The sequence below is a fragment of the Nannobrachium achirus genome (assembly GCF_963921795.1).
Source record: "Nannobrachium achirus genome assembly, chromosome: 21".
Lineage (NCBI taxonomy): Eukaryota > Metazoa > Chordata > Actinopteri > Myctophiformes > Myctophidae > Nannobrachium > Nannobrachium achirus.
Window position 1 is genome coordinate 24,936,586 of NC_137828.1, and position 26,382 is coordinate 24,962,967.

General features: G+C 41.4%; 1 protein-coding gene across 4 annotated transcripts in view; it reads left to right on the top strand.

Annotated features, from left to right (window-relative positions):
- The first annotated feature begins 554 nt into the window (after positions 1-554).
- LOC308307164 (inositol monophosphatase 1-like) overlaps positions 555-26,382 on the top strand; it is a 44,193-nt gene continuing 18,365 nt past the window's right edge. For 2 of the 4 annotated variants that reach the window (XR_013963216.1, XM_080752333.1), the window contains exons 1-7: positions 555-599; positions 2,055-2,125; positions 4,020-4,153; positions 6,654-6,758; positions 9,455-9,500; positions 14,400-14,508; positions 17,117-17,225. Coding sequence is in view for 3 of the 4 variants with exons in the window: in XM_080752333.1 (XP_080608459.1) it covers positions 2,063-2,125; positions 4,020-4,153; positions 6,654-6,758; positions 9,455-9,500; positions 14,400-14,508; positions 17,117-17,225 (566 nt within the window). In the remaining variant the exon portion in view is untranslated. Of the gene's footprint in view, positions 604-2,054; positions 2,126-2,687; positions 2,730-4,019; positions 4,154-6,653; positions 6,759-9,454; positions 9,501-14,399; positions 14,509-17,116; positions 17,226-26,382 lie in introns of those variants that run through there. The other 2 variants (XM_080752334.1, XM_080752335.1) reach the window with 2 other exon arrangements.

Here is a 26,382-nt window from a genome sequence, read left to right on the forward strand (position 1 = left end):
TTACATCAAATATCTAAATATTGAATCAAGCAAATTAAAACCTGTTCAGGGTGTTCCCAAAAGCCTGATTAGACGATAACATTACCAAACGTTTTTTTGAAAGTGAAATATCCCTTTAATGAATATATTTTAATTATTTATGGATTTCCTTTTAGATTTGTACGTTTGTTTGTTTTAAAATGTATAACATTATTTGAAAATCTATCTTTTGAAATGTACATATATTTTTTAATATAGGAAAACAAAAGATTTGTACCCAAGTTGTGTCCCAATAATGTTCTGTTTGGGAAACAGTGTTTTCATATCCACGATTTTCCAACGCCCCATAATGCATTGCGCAGACGTCTGCACCGATCTTCCGCCGCCGATTTACAAGCTCACAACGGGTTGCATCCCCTTTTATATATACTCTATGGTTGCATCTGCGGCGCGACGTGAGCTTGTATATCTGTTGTTAAACCCGGAAGTTTGGTCCTGATAGTCTCCAGTAAACTCCTGGGGAAAATTGTGGATACCTGTTTGCTTATTTCTCGCACAATCTGGCAACATTGGACGACAGCGAATAGTCAGGCTGTCAGAATCAAGGGGAGAGCAACAAAGTAAGTAAGAGCCATGCTGTCATTGTGCCGTGTCTGTTTATGCTGTCAACAAACCTATTATAACCTTATTTACCTTTTCACATCTTACTACACAGTACTAGCCTTTGGCTATCACGCAGAGCTAAGCTAACCTAGCTGGGGGGCTGGTACAGTAGCTAGCTGCTCTGTTAGCACGGATGCTTTTTCGATACACTCGGACTGAAAGACCTGCAAAAGAGGGAGCCAGTGTTAGCACACAGGCTAGCTCTCTGAGTCAGTGGTCCTTGTCATTCAGTCACACTTTCTTTCACACACTTTAAAGTTTAGTTTCCCCATATATAGGCCTTCTTGTAAGTTGTAATAAAAGCTCTCTACAAGAGTTATTATTTATGGCTAGTAAAGTACATTTACTTAAGTGCTGTACTTAAAGGGGAAGACCACCCATTTTCAATATTGAAATATGTCATTAATATACCTTAGAGGAGTTGTGTGGAAATAGAAAAAAGGTTCCCCCCCTTCTGTGTTGCCTAGAACTGGAGGATTGATTTTGGGGTTTCTATTGTAAAGTACAATGTGTGATGTCATCAAGTTGTAATTTACAATACAAACCCCAAAATCAATCTTCCAGTTCTAGGCAACACAGAAGGGGGGGAACTTTTTTTCTATTTCCACACAACTCCTCTAATGCCTCATTCACACTACAGATATATCGTTGAACGTTTTGCTTGGTAATTCAATGTAATCTCAATGGAAACCAGCTTTAAAGGCTGGGCGTGTCGGCTGTCCTTGGAATCCAGCCTTTAAAGCTGGTTTCCATTGAGATTACATTGAATTACCAAGCAAAACGTTCAACTATATATCTGTAGTGTGAATGAGGCATTAGGTATATTAATGACATATTTCAATATTGAAAATGGGTGGTCTTCCCCTTTAAGTACAACTTTGAGGTATTTGTGCTTTACTTGAGTATTTCCAATTTCCAATACTACATCTCAAATTCAAGTATTGTACTTTTACTCCACTACATTTATTTAAAAAATGGAGTTACTAGTTACTTTGCACAGTTTGCAGATATGCTCCCACCCCCCCTTTTTTCTGTCTCTGTATTTCTGCTTTTTCTGCTTTTGAAATTGATATTATCTTTAAGTACTATGTTCTATCCGTCTGTCTTTCAATGTTATATGAGATACTCAAATTGTGGTTCCTGTGGAACCTTGTACCAGTGATTTGTACTGTCATGAAACTGTACTTTTTTTCTATTGCAAACTTCTAATACATTCTTCAATCAATCAATCAATATACATTATAATATTATAAATCATACCCTATTATATAGCCCTATTTTAAACCTTGGCTATTTGAAAATATCTACAAGCTCGGTTGTCTACAAGTGTTATAAGCTTGTAGATCGGCTATTTTCAAACATTTTGTACTCCCCCCCCCCCCCCCCCCCCCCCCACCACCACTACTGTTTAGCTTTCAGTATGGCAGACCCTTGGCAGGAGTGTATGGACTACTGTGTTGAAGTGACCAGACAGGCTGGGAAGGTGAGCATCATATAAAGCATATACACAGTATAAAGCAAACATGGCCTGACTGACTCTGAACCCATTTTGCTTGAAACACTTGTGTTTGTTTTGAATATACAGTACGGTAGATGTCCTTTTTCTATCTTTGCCTGATGTTGTGCATTGGTAACAGTAAAGGTGGGCACCTTGGAAGAGTGGGCACTTTTGGAGGAGAAGAGTGGGCAGACTGGGCACCACTGAGTGGGCACTTTTGGGGGAGAAGAGTGGGCTCTAGGAATAGTGGGCGCTAGGGAAATATGGGTATCCGGACGAGTGGGCACCTGAAGGCTTAAGCCTCGATCATTGTCGGGTCCGCGGTGTAGTGCGGTGTAGTCTTTTTGAGTCATAAAACTACAACGTTAACGCTCAAAAGGACTACACCGCACCGACTCTGATCGAGGCTTTAGGATTTGTGTCTACAGAAAGTGTTTCGCATGTGATAAAGAGTGCCCGGTCTTCCCAAAAAAGATGTCCCTAGTGCAGTGGTTCTCAAACATTTTTGGCCCATATACAGTACTGTATATAACTTTTTCATCCACAGCACCCCTGACTCTTCAACGTTTTCAGGACAAGGACCCCTTAGGTGAGAGCGAGATGAAGCAGGGCCAGGCAGGGAGGGACCCCCACAACCTCATAGATTGCATATACCTGTAGTTTCATTGTTTGACAGCACAATTATAAGTGTATTTTGGATTCATATAAATGTGTGTTTTCAGATATTTAACCACTTGGACCGTCAATACATAATAAACTTGACCTTTCTTTCACTCTGTACTTAGTCTGCTCTTTTTTCCCCCTCTACACCAAACCTCTTTGCTGGAAATAGCCGATCTACAAGCTCACAACGCCTTGTGGTGCGAGGCGTTGTGAGCTTGTAGATCTGCTATTTTTGTCTAAAGTTCTCAGAATAAGGACACTAAGGTTCAAGTAAAAAGGAGAAAGAAAGTTTCTATCACACAAAGATTTGGAGGACCCCCTGTAGTAACTCTGAGGACCCCCAAGGGGTCCCGGACCCCCTGCTGAAGAACTTTGCTTCAGGGTACCTTACATTAATGTCAAATATGTAAATCCTTTCCCCTAAGATACAGTATATGTCACAAGGAAAATTTGAGAGAATATCTGTTTCCATTAGATCGAAAATAACTTTTATACTTGGCGTTTAACCACTTGAACACCAGCGCCAAGGGGAAAGAACATTCACCAAAAAATCCGATCTACAAGCTAACAACGCGTCACGTTGTGAGTTTGTAGATCTGCTATTTTTGGAGACGAGACTTGGTGTACTGAGTGTAGGCTGAAAAATATTGCACCACGTACACTCGTACAGTGAAACTCAGGTCCGCTTTACTGAGGATAAGTGTTTAAACTGAAGTGATTGATAAATTCCTAATATTATCAAAGTATTCGGAGGCAGCCCAGGCCCAGCCCAGGCCCGTGCCACGGTACCCACTTTGAGAAACCCTGCCCTAGTGCCCACCTTTCCTGTATTCAGTAGCAGCAGCAGCAGCAGTTCATTGAAAACATTTATTCGAAAATAATCTGACATTTTTATTATAACACCATTAGGGGGCAGGTAGCTCATGTGTGACATACATACACACAACATAATAATGAAAATGTACACATCCACAATCTGTCTTTGTCAGGAAAGTGTGGCTGCCATCTTCTTGGATACCAAGCAGAAATGCGCTTGCGGCAAAAAACGATTGGCTGTCTTCACACTGGCACAGCCCCCCCCAATACAGTGCTGTGCAAAAGCACAATGCAGAACACATTAGGATAATTAAAATAGCAGATGCATGCAGTCAGGCGTTGAAATCCCCCAGGTTTGTGCTCTCTCATCCTTGCTGTTGCGTGTCTGTCTGTCTGCCAGATGATCCAGGAGGCTCTGCAGAAGGACATCGCCATCATGCAGAAGAGCTCTCCCGTGGACCTGGTGACTGAGACCGACCAGCAGGTGGAGCAGCTCATCATTTCCTCCATCAAGGAGAAGTACCCCACACACAGGTAGGCCTACTCACAGATATAAAAAGCTAGATACTAACTAGGGCATTAACAACTTGTGATTTTTGCAAGTCGACTCGACTCAGTAAAAGGTTGAGTTGAAGTCGACTTTATTGTTTGATGATGTCATCACATCACACACAACCCCCCAATTCTTTTGGGGGTCCCCAGATGATTAACTTAATATGCAACATTGTTTTCTCACTCAACTGTAAACAAACCAACATAAAGTTTAAGTATATAGAGGGTAGCTTCACATTTCTAAAGTGCCAATTTAAGGACCATTTAATACCTCTAAAATGACAAATTAAACATTGTCCAAATTGTCAAATATATAGAGGCAGAAATTATGAAAATAGCAGTGAAAATGTTTTAATGTAGCACTACTGGATCATTCCGTCCTCGACAATAAGAAATCCTACTGTTTGAATGCTGTACAGACACACACATGGAGCAAAAATAATGATGAATGAATGAAAAAAATACCAAGGATTTCTTTTTTCAACTTCGACTTTCTCTGGTGGGAGTCGACTTGTGTAATGAAGTCGACTTGTCCACCGCTGCAGTTCATTGGCGCGACTGGTAAAACAGGACTGGCGGAACTGTGGAACTGGGGAAGGCACTCTGCCCCCTGCAGTGGGAAAGAGGGAGTCTGATTGGCCTACCGAGCATCCCATTCTGTGACACACAAGGAAGCGTCCTTCAGAATTCCGGAAGCTTGCCAGTCCTCTCTTACCAACGCCCCAGAGCCGGAGGAGGCGTCTACCTTTTTATGTCTATGGGTCTGCTGGCCTAAAAAAAAAAACAGGGTTCCCACTTCCCAACCCTTTCAGGCTGCGACATATTTGAGGTGGGGACCCGCGCCCTGACAAGCACTTGGAATTGTTGAGCGGTGCAAACCGCTCCTACGTTTCACTTTGTGTGTGTTGCCAATAAAACTAGACCAGGTCAACCTGGTTGTGCCAGACCCCCTGTCTGTCATCATCATTTATGACATCATGCCTTTTGTAGGCATGTCATCATCATGTCATCATCATATATACCCTTTATATAGAAAACCCGGACAGACATTTGCTTATGTAGGCCTACCCATTTCATGGGTCTGGCAAAAAAAATAGACAAAGAAATGTGCTCAGATCTCCATGTACGGAGATCCGTGCACATACAAAGTAACTGACGTCATGGACAGAACGGACCATACAAGGAGATATGCACGTGTGTCGTGTTTGCACCGCTCACTACGCACTGGTGTGATTTTTGGCATTACATTTAGTTTGACTCGGTTCCACAGATACATTTTGTGAAAATAGACAATCTACACCAGGGGTCATCAACCTTTTTGAAATGAAGTACCATGTTTTTATTTTCTAGAGTGTCAGTGTGCCATGTCAACATAAATTTTAACGACAAATATTTTGACATATTTTGATTGGGCGGACATTGTTATAATGTTAGACCCAAAGCAATAATCCACCTATCTCCCCGATTCCCTCCCCAGTCAGAGTTCAGAGTTTTAATGGATGTAGAATTTTGTTCAAGATGTAGTTTGCTATAAATGAGCTAACTTAATTATTTGACCATGTTTAAAAAAAGATTTGTTTTTAAATTAAAAATACTCTCTCACACTAATGCCACTAGTGTGCCGGTGATCACCCTCCCCTGTGCCAATGTTGGCACCCGTGCCTACTGCCTAAGGTTGCCTACCCCTGATCTACATTCTCTTGGGAGCTTGTAGTTTGTCGCTTTAGAAATGTGCAGATACCCTGTACACACTTACTGCATACTGTACAGTATGTTAGTTTGTTTACTGCCGAGTGAGAAAACAATGTTGCACTTTAAGCTAATCATCTGGGGACCCCCCTGGGGATCCGTTCCCAAACCCCAACAAAAAGGCAGAAGAGCTACTTAGGTTTTATTTCTTGATCATGGGGCATTCGTTGGTATTTCTTAGATCAATTATTATTAGTTATGACAGAGAAAACAGAAATTATAGAGAGCTTGTAGTTCGGCTATGTTCACAATATTTATCTGTGGATTATGTTGAAGGGAAACCATTGTTACACATCTTTTAATGGATGGTGTCGGGGCGTTCCACATTCATTTAGGGTGGCGGTTTCTTTGTTCTAAATGTGGGTTGTACCAGATCATGTCATTTTAATTCTCTCCATGGCTCTGTGCACTAGTGATGGGACGATATGAACATTTTATATCACGACTATTGTGACAAATGAAATCGCAATTTACGATTTTATCGCGATTATCCTGGGGCAGAACATTTTCCAGAAAATAGCAGATCTACAAGCTCACAACGTGTCGCAACGCGACGCGTTGTGAGCTTGTAGATCGGCTATTTTTTGGCAAAGACATTTGATAGAGAGTGGAAAAAAAGACTGTATCAAGTACATATATTATACCTTTTACCAATTATAGAGTTTTTTTTTTATCACGATAAACAATAATATCGCTTATCGTCCCATCCCTACTGTGCACTGCTTTTGTGAAGCTTCATCGGGGAGGAGTCAGTAGCAGCAGGATCCCCCAGCCTCCTCACAGACAACCCTACCTGGATCATAGACCCTATCGATGGCACCACCAACTTTGTCCACAGGTATGTTTTATGTTCAAAAACATTGCTGATTATTTTTCAGGCCAAGGACCCCTTTAGCTGAGAGAGAGAGATGAAGCATGAACCCAAATACATCAGGGGTCTTCAACGTTTTCAGTCCAAGGACTCCTTAGTTGAGAGAGAGAGAGAGATGAAGCAGGGACCCCCACAACCTTCTCATAGATTCCATATAGTTTCATTGTTGACAGCACAATCGTCAGTTTATTTTGGATCCATGTCAATTTGTGTTTTCAGATATTTAACCACTTGAAACTTGACCTTTCACTCTGTACTTAGTCTGCTCTTTTTCTCCTCTACACCAAACCTCTTAGCCAAAAATAGGGCTTAACACTAACGGTTGCCCGACCCGTGACAAGGGGCGGCACTGGCTCAGGGGTAGAGAAACCGTCATTAAAACACAAAGGGTTCCCGAAGGGTTCCGAGTTCGAATCCGGGCTAGTGTCGAAGAGTCTTTGAGCAAGATTCTGAACCCCTAGTTGCTCCCGGTGAGCAGGTTGGTGCCTTGCATGGTTTCCTCCGCCATCGATGTATTAATGTGTGTGTGAATGGGTGAATGTAATGCACTACTATCTATGTAAAGCACCTTGGATAAAGTGCACCATTTACCAATAGGCTCTATGCATATACGCCATTTTGTTCTACTTCCGGGTGTCTTTCGACTTCCTTCACAGGTGTTACTGATGATACTAATGAAGGGTCTGTTTGATTTATTGTACAGTGGTTCTTTAATTTCAAGGACCCCCATAACTCTGTACAAATGGAATCAACAAATGGAATCAAATGGACCATTGCAGGTCCATTTGCCTCCATTTGTACTGTCAGAGTTACACACCTGTATGGGGACATTTGGAACGCACTCAATGACACTTTGAGACCCACTGGTTTAGCAGAGTGTTTCCATAGTGAGCCAACATGCACAATATCAGCACCCTGACTCTGTTTGACCAGAATGGAACAGACCCTTCATTAGTATCATTGGTAACACCTGTGAAGGAAGTCGAAAGACACCCGGAAGTAGAACAAAATGGCGTATATGCATAGAGCCTATTACAAGTAAATAAAACGGTAAGTGGAGTTTGCTTTCAGGTTCCCCGATGGGCGTTTGAATGGGGAAGCGGCAACCTCCTTCTTTAAATATTATTGGTTATTCATAAAAGAACAAGTTATGCTACCGTTAACAAGTAGCAGTTTCGCTCATTCAGACTTTCAAAGTGACCGTCGCCAATTTGCAATTATCGATTGGATTTAACATTAATTTGATTTACCTTTGGGCAAGTAGAACTTGACCTGTACTTGTGCAACAGGCAATGCCTCTGAAACCTTAGTGTCAAGCCCTGAAGTTCCTATCACGCACATTTTTGGTGACCCCTACTGCATCTGAGGATCCCCTAGGGGTCCCGGACCCCTTGTTGGAGACCCCTGACCTATTGTTTCTGTTCCTTGTTTTTATAATCGTTTTATTCTATTGTTTTAATGTTTTGCTGTATTGTTATTGTTCCCTGTCTTGTAGAAATGTAATTAAAAACAAAAAAGTATGACATACTAGCTTGGCATTTAAGAATGTTATTACAACAGCTGCTCTATGAAGCATTAAATACTTAGACGTTTAAAATAATGTTCAAGATACTGCAGACTGGGGCATTTTTTCAGGACACAACTGTACTCACCGTAGCCGACATCAAAAAATGATTACCTTGCAGAATCAATCATTTTGGAAATGTGAAAAGACATTAAAGATCACATAAAATATATATTGCTAAGTCCCAGCTTGAGATTTGCATGCATGCTACATCTCATAGGATCTGTTGAAAAAACTGGGACATTGTTTTCATCTTTGTCAAGTTGCGTATATAATGATTAGATGTTCTGAGTTCTGACCAGTACTGTATCTAATTTAGTGAGGTTTCTCTAAGCAAAACATTGCTTAAAGTGTTTTTTGGACCTAAAGCTGTAGAAAATACTTTTGCAAAGTCGTTGCAAAGGCATTAATTGGTTGGCCGAGTCCCGTGGTCAGACTTGTGGTCATTTTCTGCTGAATAAGAAGTAGTTCCAGTGATTTGGCCCGGCCCAATTTAGTTTCACCTTTTGAATGAGTTTTGCAAGTTCTTCCTGCCGAGTCTCATTTCATTCTGATACAATCGTGACTTTTTTGCGGAGCAATTCTACCTCTCTTTTGTTTGCCTTTGTGCAAAGGCATACCTGAACACTGAATTGATTAGAGCACATTGTACGGTTCTTCTGCACAGTTTAAGAGTCTGTAAAAAACTTTGGTGCTGCTGAAGATCTATTTGTTTTTGCAGTAATTAGGCTATTGTTATGAACCATCGTTAAAAGTTATTAGCGCGCTGCCGCTGAAATATTTGTCAACGTTTACCGCAAACTAGTTTTGACATTTTTAGAACGTATTCTGTCACTCCCTTGTACTCACTGCCCGTAAATCTGATGAGGTTACCCTGCACAAATTTGTTTTTGTTCTCGAAGCTCCTTTTAGTTTAATAGTTTTTAATCCTTAATGAGCCTCTCTATGGGCATGACCTCGCTGTCGAGGATAATTAGCTCACCTAGATGGAACTGAAGCGATAATAGAAATTGATTCCTCTGCGCTCCAGTCCTCAAGGAATACACCAAATTACAGCCTCAAGCATTTTTCTCTCTCTCTTTTTTTTCCTCCATCCCAGGTTCCCTTTTGTGTCTGTATCAATTGGCTTCACCGTGAAGAAAGAGGTATTTCTTTGTTTATTTTTTTTATTTTTTTTTGTGTATTTGGACCTGTCTAGTTCCACAACAGGTTTTGAATGTAATAAATACTACTAGTTATTAACTGTACCCGTTAGGCAACAGCATTCGTCATCTTTCTAAAATAATGACGTTTCTATTTGTAATCCTCCAGAAATGACAGAATGACCGAAACACAATTGAATTCTTATTAGCACTTATTTGAGTAAAATTTCATAATTGTGACATTCTCACTCCCAGTCCCAACTCGTCACATAAAACTGTAAAGCCTAGTTCAGAACAAAGTTTGCGACGAGACCAGACCGTTGGCGGCTGACGGAGTCTCATGAGATCCCACTAGTATTCCACAGGTTTCAGAACATATGTCGCTATGATTTCTCTGTTTATGCGTTCATTGTTCTTGGCACCTGTAAGCGTTCCCGTACCCTGCACGGGTGCCTTTCCTAAATCCTGTTCACTGAGATCCTTCCACATGCTTGCCATCACAACACATTTAATACTAAGGCCTAGAATTATTGAATGCTTTAACCAGTGAAAAATAGCAGATATACAAGCTGCGAGCTTGTAGATCTGCTATTTTTGGAAAAATTCGTGAAATTGTGTGCAAATCTTTGTATTTTCAAAGCAAACGTTTGTAACTCAAATTTCGCTTCTGGTGGGTCCTAGCTGGAACTAAATATTTTGAGATGGGGGTCCGTGGCCAAATAAATATAATTTTGGGGGTCCTTCACATGAAAAGGTTTGAGAACCGCTGACATAGTAGTCTCTCAAGAACAGACTAACTGAGCTCCAGTTAAGTGAAAAGGACCTTTTCTTTGACGATGGCTGGCCAGATTGCTGACATAGAAACATAGGTTTTTTCCAAAAATCTTAGAAGGATTCAAAAGACACTTATAGAATCGGGTCAAAATTCTAATTTTCACGATTTTTTCAAAAATAGCAGATCTACAAGCTCGCAGCGCGGCACTCGGTGCCGCACTGTGAGCTTGTATATCTGCTATTTTTTTATATTTAAAGCATAAAATATTGCGTCATAATGTGTTCAGGCCTAAATGGGTTAATACATGCAAGTGTTGAGGAAAACAGTACAACAAGATAAAACACATTAATGTCTTATAGGGAAATACTGCCAGATAGTTCATGAACCCATTTATCGTTTTTGTTCCGTTTTCATCCAGACGCCCTCTATATCATCTTCTGTATATAATAGCCCGGAGGGACTGTGCTGGAATTGCTACTTAGTTGTGTATAATTTAAGTAAAGCTGAATTTATCATCTCTGTCGGGAAGAAATATCCATATTTTAACTATTTGTTTTTTCCATAAATGAACGCCCTACTTGGATCATACTACAGCGTTACACACAAGCATCAAAAGTAGCAGATCTACCGCGTTTCGAGCTTTTAGATGTGCTAATTATGCTATTCTTTTATTTCATTATTTAATCCTGAAAAGTAACAGTTTTGGACATAATGAGCTTTCCAATCGACAGACGACATGACGGCCCAGAGGGACTGTGCTTAGTTGCTAGTTGGTTGTGTACAATATTAGCCTGATACTTCAGTCCGCACATCACCACCCCCTGCTGGTGGGTGGTGTGTAGTGTGGACTGAACCCGGAGATATTTTATTTTATTTCAAGCGCGCCTGAGGAGCGGGCGCTTTGAATGGGCCAATCAGGGCTGTAGACTTGAGGCACGTGGTAGGCTTGTCCGGTCCCAGCCCCCTCCCTTCGGAGCTGTTCTGCCCACGTGAGAGTGCCTAGTGGACTCTGATTGGTGCTCTTCTGCCCACGTGAGTCTTTAGTGGACTCTGATTGGTCCGTGAAAACTGTCATGGCGGAGTCAGATTCGACTCGAATTCTTTTAATAAACTATAAAATAGCGCTGTTTCATTACGTTTTAATACCATTTTGCACTAACGTAAACATGCAGTCATATAATATGTTATGAGAAATAACGTATTTTTGCAATGTCACGCCACGTCGCCGTTTTAAGCGTGTGTGGGTGTGTATGTGTGTGTGTGTGTGTGTGTGTGTGTGTGTGTGACGTCAATAGGCTTTAGCCCGCCCACGCTGAAGTAGAATCTCCGTCCACAATCTCAGACTCTCTCCCGAAGTGAAACGTAGTGATGAGTCATGACGCTTGCAGTCAGGCTAGTACAATATAACATAAATATATGCGATACATAATAGCTAAATAAGTACGGGAGGAAAAGGTCGTCTGTCAGGGCATCAAGGACGTCAGGTGGACGTTATGAAATGGAGACGTGAGCCGTTGCCTCGGAAACGGCAATCAGCCTCCGCTCATCCTCACTGATGTGGAGGACTGTCAAAGTGTCATGTCGGCTCGTCGCAAACCCCTAGGGGGTCCTCAGAGCTACTACAGGGGGGCCTCCAAATCTTTGTGTGATAGAAACCTTTTTCCTCCTTTTTTGTATTAACCACTTGAACGCTAGTGTCCATATTCTGAGAACCTTTAGCCAAAAATAGCGGATCTACAAGCTCACAACGCCTTGCGCTGCGAGGTGTTGTGGGCTTGTAGATCGGCTATAAAGAGGTTTGGTGTAGAGGGGAAAAAAGAGCACACTAAGTACAGAGTGAAAGGTCAAGTTTATTAAGTATTGACGGTTCAAGTGGTTAAATATCTGAAAACACAAATTCACATGAATCCAAAATACACTGATGATTGTGCTGTCAAACGATGAAACTATATGGAATCTGGGGGTCCCTGCTTCATCTCTCTATATCTCTCAGCTAAGGGGTCCTTGGCCTAAAAACGTTGAAGACCCCTAACATAGGGTGCGTTCGGAAACCCGCACCGGGTGTGTGCTCAGTGTAGTGAGTGCAGTGGGCGTGGCGTTGTTGAGTGCGTTCAGTGTGGCTTATTTACGAACGACCAGTTAAGAGTCAGCTGTGTGCTTTTTCACTGTGAACTCTGAAGGTAAACTTTCTGAAAAGCAGCAGTTGCTAACGTAACGTTGATGTTGAAAGGAGATGTAATTCATAACATTGGCATACCTGCTGTTAGTTTACATGTTGATGTGTGTGAAACTATCAAGCCCAAACGACCAATTAAGCTGCAAATGCTGCATTTTGCGGTAATTTCCTCCATTGTTCACAGCTGAGAAGCGCTCGAGACACAGCGATGAAAACCAACCAATCAAAACACTGCACTGCCGCACCACACCGCCAAACCCTATCTTCTGAGTAGGCTTGTTCAGTGCTTGCACTCAACACACTGGTGCTCCACGCACTGGATTTCCGAACGACAACGCACCAAGTGCACCGAATAAACAAACGACAACATGGCACACCAGTGCTTTGAGTGCGCATTTCCGAACGCACCCTTAGTGTCATCTTTCGTCGTGCAGGCCAGGGTAGTCCGTTAGACTTTGACATATGATATGGTGGGAGCTGGGAGTGAGAATGTTATTTATTTCAACCAACGTCTGGCTGATGGTTCATGATGTGTGTCCTTCATGTTGTAGGGCATTCACGAATAGTGATTTTTAGTATTCAAATTATTCGACCTCAACGTATTCGAATAGTCGAATATTCGACAGGACTGTCCAAACTGGCCAAATATTAAGCAAGCAAGAGGCGAACATTGAGAAAATAGTCGATCTACATGCTCACAGCGCCTCGCAACGCGGCGCGTTGTGAGCATGTAGATCTGCTATTTTCACAATATTTATATGCGGAACTGAGTCACATTAAATGTAATACCTACAATTCCAAGTGCTTGTCAGGGTGGGGGTCCCCAGTTCAAATATGTTTATTTTGGGGGTCACAGCCTAAAAAGGTTTGAGTACCCCTGGTATCCACCTGTTTCCGCGGGAGTTTACTGGAGATTATTTGGACCACACTTCCGGTTTAACAGCAGACATACAAGCTCACGTCGCGTCGCAGATGCAACCCGTTGTGAGCTTGTAAATCACACTCGGCTGCGGCGGCGGAAGCTCGGTACAATGTCTGCGCAATGCACTATGGGGCGTTGGAAACCCGTGGATAGAGCATTAACAAATTCATCCACCAGGGGCATTGACAAAAAAAAAAAGAAAAAAATCACACTCGTGTGAACTGAGCGGTGGAGGCTGTGTGTGTGTGTGTCTGTGTGTGTGTGTGTGTGTGTGTGTGTGTGTGTGTGTGTGTGTGTGTGTGTGTGTGTGTGTGTGTGTGTGTGTGTGTGTGTGTGTGTGTGTGTGTGTGTGTGTGTGTGTGTGTGTGTGTGTGTGTGTGTGTGTGTGTGTGTGTGTGTGTGTGTGTGTGTGTGGATGAAGTTAGCTTGAAGTTAGCTATTGGCTACCAAGCATTTTAGATTTAGATTTTCGTCAACTTAGCCATGATTAAACCTTGCACACCTCATGCATGGGAGAAAAAACAGAGAAAATGAGCTCTAAAGATCCTGGATTGCATTGGAGTGGATGGTAAATATCAGCAAATATCGGCAAATATCGTCCTCTGTAAACAGAGAAAAAAAACAATTTTTTTGAAAAAAAAAAAAAAAAACATTTTTTTTTATTTTTTTTTATTAAAAAGCCGAACTAGTTCGGGATTGGCACTCTGGGATGCGATAATAAAGCCGAACTAGTTCGGGATAGGCACTCAATGAGTTAACATGTGTGGTCAGAAAAGGTACTGTAGGCTACATACAGACACGGACGCATACACACACACACACACACACACACACACACACACACACACACACACACACGCACACACGCACACACGCACACCCACACTCACGGCCACGTATAGGAGCGTTGTGACCACCGCTCAAAAAGCGAATATTCGACTTCGGTGAACAACGTCGAAAAGTGACTTTGATATTCGAATATTGTAATATTTGGTGAATGCCCTATCATGTTGTGGTGTTGTCCTCCAGGTGGAGTTTGGCATCGTTTACAGCTGCCAAGAGGACAAGCTGTACACGGCCAGGAAGGGCAAGGGAGCCTTCTGTAATGGAGCTCCTATCAAGGTGTCTGGACAACAAGGTACAGCAGGTTCAGGGTTCCCAAACCTTTTTGAGCGGTGGTCACACCGTCTCCATAGCGTGGCCGTGTGTGTATCCGTCTATGTATGTGGGTGGGTGGGTGGGTGGGTCTGTATGTAGCCTAAGTACCCCTGGTGACCAGAGAGGTGCTGTTGAGTCTAGTCTGCCCTGAGCATCAACTGCAATACCAGTGGTGGCCTGAGTGACATGGATGGATGGATGGCTCTCTCTCTCACACGCAAGCAAGCACCCCCCCCCCCCCCCCATATATATATATATATATTTGTATTATTATTATTTTTTAAATATTTTTTTAATCTTTTTTATTATAATTATTATTATTATTATATATTTGTGTTGCTGTTGCGCAGCCTCCACAACCACCGCTCAGTTCACACGGGTGTGATTTTTTGTCTCAGGGCACCCCATAAATATATTTTTTTAAATCCGAGGCACCCCTACATTATAATTTTCACTCCCAGCACCTTATATTTATAGCATATCGTCATTGTCGGGTGGAAACCTTGTACTGTATGTCCAAAACCGTTTTGTATTTATCATCTATAAAATGTACTAAACTAGTGAAAACAGCAGATCTACAAGCACACGCGTTGTGAGCTTGTAGATCTGCTATTTTCAGCTCGCAAAACCTGAGAGCAACCAAACATAAAATGACTCTCTGTTCCACTAGTCCCTCCCTAATGTTTTAGTCTAGTTTTTATTTTGTTGAGGAAATTGTCAATTTATTTAGTCTTAGTTTTTAGTCATCACAGCTTTATTTAGTTTTCGTCAGTGAAAAAAACGCAGTCGGCAAACATTTCTCGTCATAGTTTTAGTCGATGAAATCAACACTGGTACAGAACTACCTTATGTTTGGTTTATACTCCCGCTGCCTCCTGTTGTGATGCACTGACAGTGTGACTGAGTCCTTGTTGTCCTAGTCTAGTCTTCTTTGTCTTTTCTCTTTTTTCTCCTTTTCCCTTTCCTGGGACTGCGATGGGGGACGCGGACGCACTATATGAATCCTGAACCTACGAAGCTATACACACTCTATGGCAAGCGGTGGTTTTCAACCTTTTTCATATCGAGGTCCATTGTTGGTTCGGCGTTTGAGCCGCGGACCACCATTAAATTCATGAGTACCTGAGACGAATAACAGTCTAAGTCCGTATTTAGATTTTTTTTTGATTTAACAGACTGTAAACCACAAACTAGAAGTTTTTAATTTCTTAAAGTCTTAATGTACTCCCCCCCCCCCCCCCCCCATTTTGTTGAGTTAGATTTTTTTTACTTAACTCATATATATTGGGAATTATAAGACATAATACGTATGGAAAGTGGAAAAACAGTATATCTCCAGCAGTTTGTGGAACAACAGTCTAAGTCCGTACAAGCAATATTCAGCAGACAAAGGGAGCAGATAACATTAAAACCGACAATTAAACAAAATGAGGGGGGGATTGCATTAACAATTTATCAGATTAAAATGACTAGTTTGTGGTTTACAGTCTGGTAAATCCAAAAATGTATATATTCAAAAAAAATCAAATATGGACTGTTATTCGTCTCAGGTACTGATGGGATTTGGCCTCTCGGACCCAAAGCATGTAATGTTTTGGTTTGGTTGGATGGGATTTTGTCCACGGTTCCATGCTGTGTTGGCGTGGTGCCGTGGGAGAGATGGCAGGCAAACGTTGACTAGGAGAACACATCTTCTACATCCTCTGATGGTGTAGACTTCTTTTGAAATTAGAAACACAGATGTCTCACAGTGGTTTGACTCTTGAGGGGGGCTGTTTGGTTTCATCTCGGGAGTTAAGGATCTGTGGGGATGTTTGATTTGCCTGCTGCTCTTCCATCATTTAGCTGGGGACCATCTGGAGCCCCCTCAGGGACCACTGGTTGAAAACCACTGGATTAAAGCAAAATAAAATGATCTCACGACTGACACATTTAGTACTAATGTGTGCGATTTCAGACCATTATTATATTAGGGTTCTATGGAAGATGCCTCTGATCATAGTTTGACCACTTCAGATTTTAATCTTAAAATAATAACCGAAAATAGACGATCTACAAGCAAGCAACCAAGTAGATTGGCTATTCTTTTTGCTGCCCAACATCCTTTCATAAAAGACACGTTGGCTTCTATATGGAATCCAAATGACTGAAAGAATCTGAGAACTTTAATCATCAGTCATGTTGCAGCTTCAGTAAAGCTCCACCGGGGGGAGCCCTTCTGTGACTAGTCTTTGCTAGCAGCAGCTTGCGGCAGTGATCGAACGTATTGTGTGGAGCCGCCGAGCCGGTAGTTATTCATCACGCCTCAGAACTGTTTAGATGAAGTGACTGCGTTTCCTACAGCGCTGCGATCTGGAGCATTCAGTGTACTCGCTCCATCAGGCTGTCACTGTTAAATGATAATAGTGTCTCTCTCTCTCTCTCTCTCTCTCTCTCTATCTCTTTCTCTCTCGTTCACACACACACACACACACACACACACAGACACTGTGAAACGATTATCCTCTCTCTCTGTATCTCACTCTTTCTTCTCTGTCCTTTGTTTTGTCTTTCAAACGTTCTCTTCGTCCCTCTGTCCCTCCACGCAGACATCTGCCAGTCTCTGGTTCTGACAGAAATGGGCTTCAAGAAGGATCCCGAGCATTTCAACATAATGATGGGCAACATGAAGGCCATTCTCACCATCCCTGTGCATGGGTCAGTCAGACACGCACGCACGCACGCACGCACACACACACACACACACACACACACACAGACGAGCTGTGTCTGTTATACCAAGGATCTTCAAAACTGTCCTCCAAATCTTTGTGTGATAGAAGCTTTTTTTCTCCTTTTTTATATTAATCACTTGAACCCCAACGTCCGTATTCTGAGAACTTTAGCCAAAAATAGCAGATCTACAAGCTTGTAGATCAGCTATTTTCGGCAAAGAGCTTTGTTGTAGAGGGGAAATATTAGAAAAGCACAAATTGACATGAATCCAAAATACACTGATTGTGCTGTCAAACGATGAAACTATATGGTATCTATGGGTTGTGGGGGGTCCCTGCTTCATCTCTCTCTCGACTAAGGGGCCCTTGGCCTGAAAACGTTGAAGACCCCTGGGTTATACTGTGATGCACACACATACAGCCTACCTCACCATCTAATAAGGATGGGTGGGTCATCGTCTTCAAAAGGTTTCCAGCCAAGGATCCTTTGCTAACCAGCTCTGTGACCTTGTGGTGAGAGTGTCCGCCCCGAGATTGTGAGGTCGGGGTTCGATGTTAAGTAGGGACCCCCTACTTCGTCTCTGTCAGAAGGAAATGTCCAAAACTGTTACTTTTCATTTTCAATTCAAAATCAGCATATCTACAGGCTCACAACACATCCCAACACGCTGTGAGCTTGTAGAGCGGCTATTTCTGCTACTTTTGTGTGACACTGTGGCTGCGTCCGAAATCCACCCTATTCTCTAATGAATACAATTTAAACTATATACATATATATTTTTTATAACATTATTTTATTGAATTGTGATGAATACAAACTAATAGTTATATAGGCCTATCTCATAATAACACCGCAACATGTTGGTATGTTATTTACAGTCCACAAGCATTGGGGAGTTGATGTACAAGCTCACAACGCGTCGCTTCACCGCCTGTTGAGAGCTTGTAGATCGGCTATTATTTATTGCTCCAAAAGCCAGGGCTCTGAGCGTTTTAACTGTGCGACAGCGATGACGCAACCAGATGGCGACGGAGTAGTGTCCAAAATGCGCTGATTTGTTCACTACTGTAGTACACTGCATCTGGATCCCTCATTTAGGGTTAGGGAGTAGGGAACGTGTTCCGCATTTCGGACACAGCCTGTATGTTTTTTGTGTGACCCTGTGTAGTATGATGAAGTAGGGCATTGGACAAATACATGTTTTGTGCCCGACAGCGACAACGTTTAACCCATTTAGGCCTAGAATGATTGAATGCTTTAACCAGTGAAAAATCGCAGATATACAAGCTCACAGCGCGGCACCGAGTGCCGCGCTGCGAGCTTGTAGATCTGCTATTTTTGGAAAAAGTCGTGAAAATGTGTGCAAATCTTTGAATATATGTATTTTCAAAGCCAACGTTTGTAACTCAAATTTTGCTTCTGGGTGGTCCCTGGAACTAGATATTTTGAAATGGGAGTCTGTGGCCAAATTAATATCATTTTGGGGGTCCTTCACATGAAAAGGTTTGAGCACCACTGACATAGTAGTCTCTCAAGAACAGACTAACTGAGCTCCATTTAAGTGAAAAGGACCTTTTCTTTGACGATGGCTATAGCCAGATTGCTGACATATAGAAACATAGGTTTTTTCCAAAAATCTTAGAAGGATTCAAAAGACACTTATAGAATCGGGTCAAAATTCAAATTTTCAAGATTTTTCAAAAATAGCAGATCTACAAGCTCGCAGCGCGGCACTCGGTGCCGCGCTGTGAGCTTGTGTATCTGCTATTTTTTTTATATTTAAAGCATAAAATATTGCGTCATAATGTGTTCAGGCCTAAATGGGTTAAAGCAGTCCAGGGGTGCCGGGAGATAATTTGATAATATTTTGAATTTATTTGGTCCCTTATAATAAAATATTATAAGTATAATTATTTAGTATCATTTTTTATTTGAAGTACAAAGGTATTTTCAGTCAGTTCTAACCAAAATGGCTATTATCTTAACGTTTTCCTCACAACATAATCGCTAAAACATGCTATAAATTTAAGGTGCTGGGAGTGAAAATTGTGGATATAATGTAGGGGTGCCAAGGATGAAAAGAAATATTTATAGGGGTGCCTTGAGCCCAAAAAGTTTGGGAACCCCTGTTGTAAAGTAACTAAGTACATTTACTTAAGTACTGTACTTAGTACAATTTTGAGGTGTTTGTACTTTACTTGAGTATTTCCAATTTCCAATACTTTTACTTCTACTCCACTACATCTCTGATCCAAATATTGTACTCCACTACACTTATTTGAAAACGACTTTGCAGAAAGAAATTCTAATATTATAAAACCTACATAAACCACTTTCGTCGTTGTGAGCTTGTAGATTTGCTAATTTTCACACATTTTGTACTCTTACTTTTGGTACTTTAAGTAGATTTTGATGCCTATATTTTCGTACTTTTTTTGAATTCCAGACTTTTACCTGTAACAGAGTATTTCTACATTGCAGCATTGATGCGTTTACTTAAGTATTTCCATCGCTGCGTTTAATGACTCGGATATCAACACTGAAATATGAAGCCATGACGTGAATTTTGGAGAAGTAGAAACTTCCATAATAGATGAGAATTATTCTCTAACACACACACACACGCACGCACGCACGCACGCACGCACGCACGCACGCACGCACGCACGCACGCACGCACGCACGCACGCACGCACGCACGCACGCACGCGATCTACAAGCTCACAACGTGCCGCAGCGCGACACGTTGTGAGCTTGTAGATCTGCTATTTTCAGCACGCAACCAAGTGTAAAATCAGTAATTCCGATGCCATCAAGGCACCGCCAAAATAAATTTGAGTTGACTAAATCAACTGTAGATTTAGTCGCCTAAAAACATATGATATTTAGTCGACTAAAATTAGACTAAAACTAAACCTTTTCAGGTGACTAAAATTATGACTTGAATAAAATGACATTTTGTTCAAAAGACTACGACTAAAACTAAATCAAGATCTGCTGTCAAAAACAACATTGGTGTGATCTCTTCTCCCTCAGTAGCACAGAGGGGAACATAAGATATGTGTTTGCAAAAAGCGAACTTCTTGACAAAACTGTCGTCTTTCACGACTGAAGTCCATAACACCTGACAGTTCAGCGCTCCTTTCTGTGGCAATGAGTGACTGCCCGTGTAGCGAGCAGCGTGTCCATCAGTCGTGGAGCCTGGCATAATAGGCAAGGCAAGGCAGTTTCATTTGTGCATAGGGGTGGGCGATATGGAAAAATACAATATCACGATATTTTCTCAAGCTGTATCACGATACACGATTTTATCACGATTCTTTTTCACATTGGTTTTTATGGTTATTTTTCAAGTTACTTGACAAAACTTAGACTCTCTGGGTTCCTTTTGGGAGGTCTAAATTGAACTTTTCAAGTATGTAACTCTGACAGTATACAAATGAAACCAAATGGACCCTTACGGGTCCATTTGGTTTCATTTGTAAACTGTCAGAGTTAAGTGGAGACCTTGACATTTTAAAGTTCAAGAACTGATGATTTTGACCAAAATGCAGGTTTAATTGAATTCTGCAATGAATCTCTGTATTACTATTAACGATTGAACAGGATTTTTTACAAGGCTCCCTCAATTGTATCACGATATATACGATACCTCTGAAAAGGCATATCGTGGAGACATTGTATCGTCTCAACTATAATTATCACCATATCGCCCACCCCTATTTGTGCAGCACATTTCAACAACAAGGCAATTCAACGTGCTTTGCACAGAACATCAAGCCAAGGGAAAACAATTATACAATGACATTAGGATGCATAAAACAAAAGAAGTGAAACATAACGCTTACGGTGCAGCAGTGTTGATTTCGTCGACTAAAACTATGATGAAAAAGGGTTGTCGACTGCGTTTGTTTCACTGACGAAAACAAAATAAAAACAAAATGAAAACTAAGCTGTGATGACTAAAACTAAGACTAAATATATTGACAATTTCGTCAACAAAATAAAAAACTAGACTAAAACGTTAGGGAGGGACTAGTGGAGAAGAGTCATTTTATGTTTGGTTGCTCTCAGGTGTTGCATGCTGAAAATAGCAGTTCTACAAGCTCACAACGCGACGCATTGTGAGCTTCTAGTTCGGCTATTTTCAGCACGCAACCAAATGTAAAATCAGTCATGATGCCATCAAGGCCTACCAAAATACAATTCTACAGTGACTAAATCAACAGTGGATTTAGTCGACTAAAATCTTATTTAATCGACTAAAATTAGACTAAAACTAAAACTGTTCAGGTGACTAAATTATGACTAAAACTAAATTACATTTTATTCAAAAGACTGACTAAAACTAAATCAAAATTTGCTGTCAAAAACAAATAAAGGTCTTTAGTTGCGTTTGTTTTAAAAGAAATAAGAGTGACAGCAGACCTACAGTTTTCTGGGAGTTTGTTCCAGATATGTGGTGCGTAAAATCAAAGTGCTGCTTCCCCATGTTTATTTCTCGTCGTAGAGACTTTTGACTTTTGAATTTTGACTGGCCCACCAATGAATCAGTCAATAGAAATAAAAACAAAATATAAAATTAGGAAAATGGAAATTGCAAGTGTGGTTGCCTTAAGGCGAGTCACACTTGCAAATATCTCTGTATCTGTCAGAGATTTTTTCCCTATTCGAGAGGTGCAAACCATTCCGACCTTGTCCCTTTTATGCCCATATATGGAGATCCATGATGTCATCAATATTAAGTCCATATCTTGGAATTCCCATATATGGACATACTTAGCTCTGGTCCAGAGCGTTAGTGAGGTCTCTCTAACACTCTGCCAGGAAGCAGACTCAGATACAGGACCAGGAATTCCACTGCTCTGAGGGCTGTTCTTCAGTAAAAATAAACAAAACTACTTTGCTACTCACCTAAACAAAGGCAGTTTTGCATTGTTGAAAGTCTATTCTCTGTGGTGGGAAACCTCTCAGCACCCCACCCACTCTGTAAAATTTGCTATACTGCTACAGACCACTAGTTGAGCAACTTACACAGTATAGCTTTAAAGGGGTACTGTCACTAAAAAGTCATCTTAAAATATAGTTAGTTAATATTTTATGATGTCATTGTGGGAATGCGCAATTATAAGCCAATCAAATTAATTGACTGTACTTAGACTACTTACTGTACTGGGCAACTGTTGTTGGGGGGCGAGGGGCAGATTACACTGTGACATGAGCTTCAGACTGTTTCAGACTGTTTTCAGAGAGACCTACTGTATCATACTATTTTAATTTCGGGGCATGTCAGCGGGCCTTTAATAAACTTGACCTTTCACTCTGTACTTAGTCTACTCTTTTTACCCCCTACACCAAACCTCTTTGCCAAAAACAGCCGATCTACAAGCTCACAACGCCTCGCAGCGCGAGGCATTGTGAGCTTGTAAATCTGATATTTTTGGCCAAAGTTCTCAGAATATGGACACTAGGGTGCAAGTGGTAATTAATATAAAAAGGAGAAAAACGTTTCTATCACACAAAGATTTGGAGGACCCCCTGTAGTAACTCTGAGGACCCCCTAGGGGTCACGGACCCCCTGTTGAATAAAGACCCCTGCTTTAGCCTAATCTTTAGCCTAATTACATTACTATATTACGAGAATAATCATCCAGGAAGGGAAAACTGCGTGCACTCATTCAGAGCAGCAGCAAAGATGAGCCTCAGCCAGCGGCGCAAAGAATTGGCACTTTAACCCAAAATGGACGGATGCTTTCCGTTTCATTTTACCATCTCATGCAAATTCTATAACGCTATGTTTAATTTGCCAGAAAACAGTCAGTTGTCAAGATAGACAACATAAGGCTCTAATGAAAGACAGAAGTTATCAAGTATCATTAACTTCTCTGGCCCCTTGCCCTTTTTGTAATGTGGCCCACAGGTTCAGCTCTTTAAGTATCCCTGTACTAAGCCATATGCAGGCACTGTATGTGTGCACACAACAGTAGAAGCCAACCAGTGCCTGAGCAACTGCCCGATTCACTCCAGATTAGGGATGGGACGATATGAAAATTTCATATCACGATTATTGTGACCAAAGAAATCGCGATTTACGATATTATCGCGGTGCCATGGCATTGGTCCGAAGGTTCATTAGTCCGAAGGTTCATTAGTCCGAAGGTTCATTAGTCCGAATTTGTTAAGATTACTATGCCCAACTCTAACCCTAACCTCAGTAACCCTAACTAAATTCGGACTAATTAACCTTCGGACTTATGGGCAGTCCCCATTATCGCGATAATCAAAATCCATTGTCCTGGGGCAGAACATTTTCCAAAAAAATGTTTATGGCAAAGACATTTGATAGAGAGTGAAAAAAATACTATCAAGTATATTATAAGTATCTTTTACCAATTATAGAGAGTTTAAGTGGTACCGGATATGCAACTCGGCAAATAAAAGGGAATTGATCCCAGTGCATGACGGAAGACGTTATCACGATAAATTAAATCTCCACAATATGATGTGTTTTTATAAAGATAAATGATAATATTGCGTATCTTTCCATCCCTACTCCAGATAGGAGATAGAAATTGCCTTGTATGTAACACTTTTAATTAACACAGAGCAGCAGAAGGAAAGGGGACCCAATTCTGAGGCATGCGTAATGTCTGACGTGATGTCTGTCGTGTACTGTATGTATGTCACAGTGTCACACCCTCAAGTGGGAACTTGCTAGGTTTTGTGTGACAGGCTTGTTAGCAGGTTATGACTCACAGCTTTTAGGTGTCAAGAAGTGTTGGAGGGGGGATTGTGTTTTCCATGCGTGGAGATGCTGTAGAAGAGCCTTGAGGAATCGGATCTGACTTTTTCTCACCACGTATGTGCTGTGTGAGGGTGGCAATGAAGGACCTTGAACTCCTCGACCCTTTCCCACAAACGCTGTTTCAACATTTCAATCATTTCACTGTTTTCTTTGTTCGATTATTATTATCTTTGTTATAGTTGTGATTATTTAGTATTAATTGGCATCATTACACACACATTTTTACCAATGAATTTCCAAAACTTTTCCTGAATATTTAACCCAATTTCCAGGACTATATAACAAAAATTCAGCACAATAACGAGTCACTTACTCCTATGTGCAATGCACAAAGACAGGCAGTGTAGCAAAAATAAAGTGTGCACGCTGCTAATGGACCGTGTCGATTTATGGTGGCAGTAAACAATTAACAAAATCAATAACCAAAAACAATGCATAGCTATTTTTTCCAGGACCCTCCAGGACCCTTGATCAATTCCAAAACTTTTCCAGTACTGGAAAAATATTTTTCTAATTTCAAAATATTTCCAGGAATTTCATGACCGTGGGAACCCTGTCATTAGTTGTATTAGTTTGATTGACAGCAAGGGTATATGTAAGCCTAGGTAATGAGGGAAGGGCATGCACCTGGGTGGACACATGTTTTTTTTTTTTTTACCAGAGTCAGAGAACAATGCCAGGAGGTAAAGCTGTCTGTACCAATGCCCTTTGTGGATTTAAGTAAAATGTTCAAACTAAACTTCAACCTGTGGACAATGCTTTCTTACCTGCGTATGCCTGGGTGCATCAGTTAGGTTTGTTGGTTTGTCTGGAGGAATTGTTTGTAGCTGGTTGTTGTTCTCTCCTGTCAAGGAAATTAGGGCATTATAGTCAAAACATTCTAGTGAACAAAATAGTTATTTGATCTATGACAGTCTTGTCATACTATGTGACTGTTAGGTGTGACTGTTTCCCGTGGCACGACGCACAAGTGGATTTTCTGCAGCTGTTAATATACTCTTGATATAGCATAGTGATGTGTCCTATGTATAGATGCCTTAATGGTCCACGTCACATTCATATAAACCAGTATGCGCACGCCGGTCGGCACCAAATGAACCCCACCGTTCATAGGATGCAATGGATGGCACTCGTGTTTAAAAATGCATTCCATCAAACTTTCAGATGCCGTTTTTCTCCCAGTGTGGAGGAAGAATGCTTAGGATTTTTACTGTAAATTCTCACTCTTGAAATATATAATCCTTAGTTTCTGTTGATTGTAAACAATAATAGCGATTCAAAACAGTTGTCCTTCAAACCCCACCTCTATTCACCGTCATCAGAACAGAGGGAGCGCTCCTCATGATCACCCACCCGATCCACTGGATCACCAGAGCGTCTACTGCTCGCCCAGCTGCAGTCCATGAAGCCTAATTATGCTCCGTCCTGCGACGGTGTCGCGCGCAGAGCCGCAGACCTCCAAGCTCAGAAGGGTTGCATTGGTGACGCGATGTGAGTTTGTATATCAGCTACTCTTGACGTGGAACACCGTTGCGCAATGAAGTATATATGTCTCGATAAGGGCGCACCCATGGGAGCACCTCACTAGCACACAAGAGGAGGTTGAATAACCAGTGCTCCCCAAAACAACAGGTTTGGGGATCTGTTGGGAATTGATTACATGATACAGTCAGCTGTGCATTCAGTCTCAATGTTTGTAAACAAATAATTGGTCTATTGGTTCCCGTCATTATTGCGGCTGGTTCAGACAGGGATCTCCATGTATAACGACGATATGCTGTATTATGGACTTGTTGCTATCGCCTCTAAATAAACTTGGACATGTTGCTACTCATCTTGGACTGGACTCCAATATTCCGCCTTAACACTCCTCAGCCTCCTGCTGTCCACCATTGGCTCCGATTGGTCTTGTTGGCGTCCAGAGCGAGGTTGCTCTCAGTGAAGTGCCCTCCTCCTCGCAGGCGTGACTCGGTCACTCATGAAATGCATTAGCAGCAGTATGTGTGTGGTGTAGTGTTGATTTTGACAGCACATTTTGATTTGGTTTTAGTCATAGTCTTTTAACTCATTCGCTGCGTTTTAAAAATCTTTTTGAAGTGCCAGGATGCCCCCAGTCTCCATAGACTTCCATGTAATTCATAGTGCACGGACCAAATATCAGAAGAAGATTTTGGTCGTCTAAATCTACAGTTGATTTTGTTGGTGAAAATGTACTTTGGCGGGCCTTGATGATGTTGTAATGCCTGATTTTACACTTGTTTGAATGGTGAAAATAGCAGATTTACAAGCTCACAACGCTCACAAGCTTTGACGAACTTTACACTTGATTTTATT